At 36.6% G+C, this 3,040-nt stretch overlaps 1 protein-coding gene across 1 annotated transcript; it reads right to left on the bottom strand.

Annotated features, from left to right (window-relative positions):
* Positions 1-269: 269 nt before the first annotated feature.
* LOC120280094 (arogenate dehydrogenase 2, chloroplastic-like) lies at positions 270-2,375 on the bottom strand. Its single transcript, XM_039286824.1, has 7 exons — positions 2,053-2,375; positions 1,804-1,972; positions 1,542-1,709; positions 1,066-1,148; positions 888-957; positions 712-786; positions 270-600 (listed from the first exon to the last, which is right to left on the bottom strand). Exons 1-7 carry the CDS (start codon positions 2,247-2,249, stop codon positions 379-381), a joined length of 984 nt encoding a protein of 327 aa, XP_039142758.1. The 5' UTR covers positions 2,250-2,375; the 3' UTR covers positions 270-378.
* Positions 2,376-3,040: the final 665 nt, after the last annotated feature.

Genomic DNA, 3,040 nt, shown 5'->3' with positions numbered 1-3,040 from the left:
TATTTAAAAAATAAATACATCAATAACTCATTTAAATATTATTTATAAAAAAATTGGAGGCATTTAATAATTGTTTCTTTTTATAATTAAGATACATTATTTAATTAAAAATACTTTCGAGGGTACAAAAGTAAATTTACTAAAATTTTCCCCTATCCCCTCTCATATTTCTATCCCCATTCTCTTCAACCAAACATTACTTTTATCCTCATCTCCAATCCCCTTTCCCTATTCCTATCCCCATTCCCATCCCCATCCCCATCCCCTTCCTCTTCCCCATCCCCATATTCTCATTCCCTCTAACCAAACGGGCCCTAAGTTCAGCAAACTACCTATCCAATTTCAAAATGGGCTATTAGCTGGGACCACTACTTCGTCTTATTCATCTTCTTGTTCTTTGCTTGTTTTTTCCGAAGGTTCAGCAAAGCTGGAGAAGTCTTTCATCTTCTTGTTATCAGGCAGGAAATAAGAGCCTGGTTTTTCTTCTGGGATGCTTGTCTGAAAAGAAACCCTTTCGATAATTTGTTTTTTCAAGATGCCATGTAGCCGACTGAAAAGTTTTTGTTTCACTGCCTCAAATGCTCTGCTCAAGTTCTCAATCTACATGTTTAAAGATTGCACACTTGATTTAGTAACATCCACATTAGCAGATAAAATACTGTTAAGACGAGATGAGAATTGTAAATGAACAAAGGGGCATTTTATGCTCACCTGCTCCATAGCATTCACATTGTACATAAAGAGCCCATAATAGAGATCAAAGCTATCACTGACCGTGCTTTCCGTCTATAATATCGGTTGAGTATATTAGTAACACATGGAAATCAATGTCAATGTAAAACCCACATCCAAACTGTGAGAGGAGAGCATATTCGACTAGAACTTACAAGATGCAGAAGAGTTTCAAATCCGTTAGTGTTGATTGGGGTGGACTCAAGATTTAGATGTGATAAGATCCTGCCAATTGACATTTTGCAATGCTATTGAAATTCAAGTAAAGCTGAAGGCAACATAAATTTCATTCTGACAAAGAATAATCAGAAAAGTTTTTCCTCGTTATTGCACCTTCCAATAGTGTGAGTGATGAACTGGGTTCCAGCAGCATAACGATCATGTTCCTCGCATGACATCTCCACCATTCTACACCCCTGGAAATTAAACAATGAAATCACCAGACTATCATTATCTTAAATATGTTGAAGTCATGATCTTGCCAACTACAGTACAATTTTTTTACATTACCTGACTTGAAAAAGGTTTCCAAACACCTGATTTAAGATATATGTTGGTCTATTTAATATCTAGTCCACCTTATTTTAGTTCAACAATGCCAACTTCGGGAGTAGTATTCATTAAATAAATAACATGCACCGAAACATATCCAAATGAAGAAACAGACCATATTAAAACAGAACAACATAGTACAAGTCAGTATTTTCCACATGTGATTCTTTTCATCAGTCCCTATGATTTGATTATGATAAATGCAGAACGCTTGATGTTAATTATTTGTCCAGAATATTTGGATTAAAATAACAAACCTCTTTCTGAAAAATGCTCAAGAATTGAGCACATTTCTGAGCTTGAGTGCTTCCTTCGAGAATACGAACTTCGTCATAAACAAAAGGCAAGCCTGCCCATCCATGTCTTCCACTATCAGGGCCAAACATTGGATGAGTGCAAACAATCCCAAACTCTGGAGGAAGTACCTAATAATCGAGCAAAAGAAACAACAAAAACAACAAAACTAAGCTCCATATCATCCAAAACATCACAAACCAGAACGAATTGACCAAAACTCACATCAAGGAAAAGATTGCGTGGGAACTCCTTCACAGACAACACATCTGCAAAGATAGTGTCCTGCTTGAGCTTATGAAAAGGGATCCCAAGTGTAACACTCTCAGTAGAAAGGATAGAGCTACAAATTAGCACTATGTCTGGCTCCTCCTCACACAACCCTTCCAAATTCCTAAAATCACAATTTTTTTTTACCAATAAAGAAAAAAATAAATAAATAAACAAAAGCAATCTCTTCAGTAATGTACTCACTTGAAGAATTTGATTCCGTTTTCGTTGCAATAATCGGAGTAGTCAGATCTTGATGAGGCAAGCACTACATGACCCTGGCGCTGGATTCCTTTAGCTATGAACTGCCCAAAGTTACCAAACCCTACAATAGCAATCTTGAGTGGAGTTTCATTAAACTCTGAATTTGGTCCTAGAGATTCCATCCCACTGTTTGACATCAGCCTTGATAATTTTGGGCCTCAGCCAGAGAATGACTGAATAAGTGAAGGCCGTGAATGCGGGGCTGGAGGTGGTGATTTATTGGCGAATTTGGCATTTAGCCGGTCTGCCAGAACCTTTGATTTTTCGCATTCTAAAGAATCTTTGCCAAGATTTGTGACGTTTTTGGATTAAAAATTAGGAGAATTATTTATTGATGTAATTGCTCATTTTTAAGGGACAATCACTTCAATAATTTTATCCGTACCTCAGTCCTTTCTTTTCCAGTGATTGACGTCTTTTAGTGATCGACACTCTTTAATCTAGTGACACCTATTAATTTTTTTTAAAACACCATAAATGCCCTCACAACATGGAGGAAATCTCCTACTCAGAGTAAGGGCTCTATGATTGCTCATGAAATAAGTAACCTCCTCCTTTCTCTTTCTCGTTTTTGTTAATCTTGTTCTTCTTCTTCTTCATCCTGTTACAATAGCACTTGTGTTAAGAGCAAACCTACCTGGGCCATCACAGCCATTTTTTTTACACACTATCTAAGTTAATCGAGAAACTCCTTTTCAAGATTGACCTAGGAGTTCTATCAAAAGTTAAATGGTAAGCCCAGTAAAAGTGTAACATAGAAGTGATAGAAAAGTTCTATTGAGAACTCCCAGTAAAAGTGTAACATAGAAGTGATAGAAAAGTTCTATGGAGAACTCCCCTAGAGGTGCGAGATTTGTTCATCTTATCACGGGAAAATTTTTCAACTTATCATAGGTTTCTTAATAGCTGTGGGAATAACTATTTCAAG

Source organism: Dioscorea cayenensis, chromosome 17 (assembly GCF_009730915.1).
Source record: "Dioscorea cayenensis subsp. rotundata cultivar TDr96_F1 chromosome 17, TDr96_F1_v2_PseudoChromosome.rev07_lg8_w22 25.fasta, whole genome shotgun sequence".
Classification (NCBI taxonomy): Eukaryota; Viridiplantae; Streptophyta; class Magnoliopsida; order Dioscoreales; family Dioscoreaceae; genus Dioscorea; species Dioscorea cayenensis.
The sequence above is the reverse complement of the archived record's forward strand: the minus strand, read 5'-3'. Positions and strand labels throughout refer to the sequence as shown.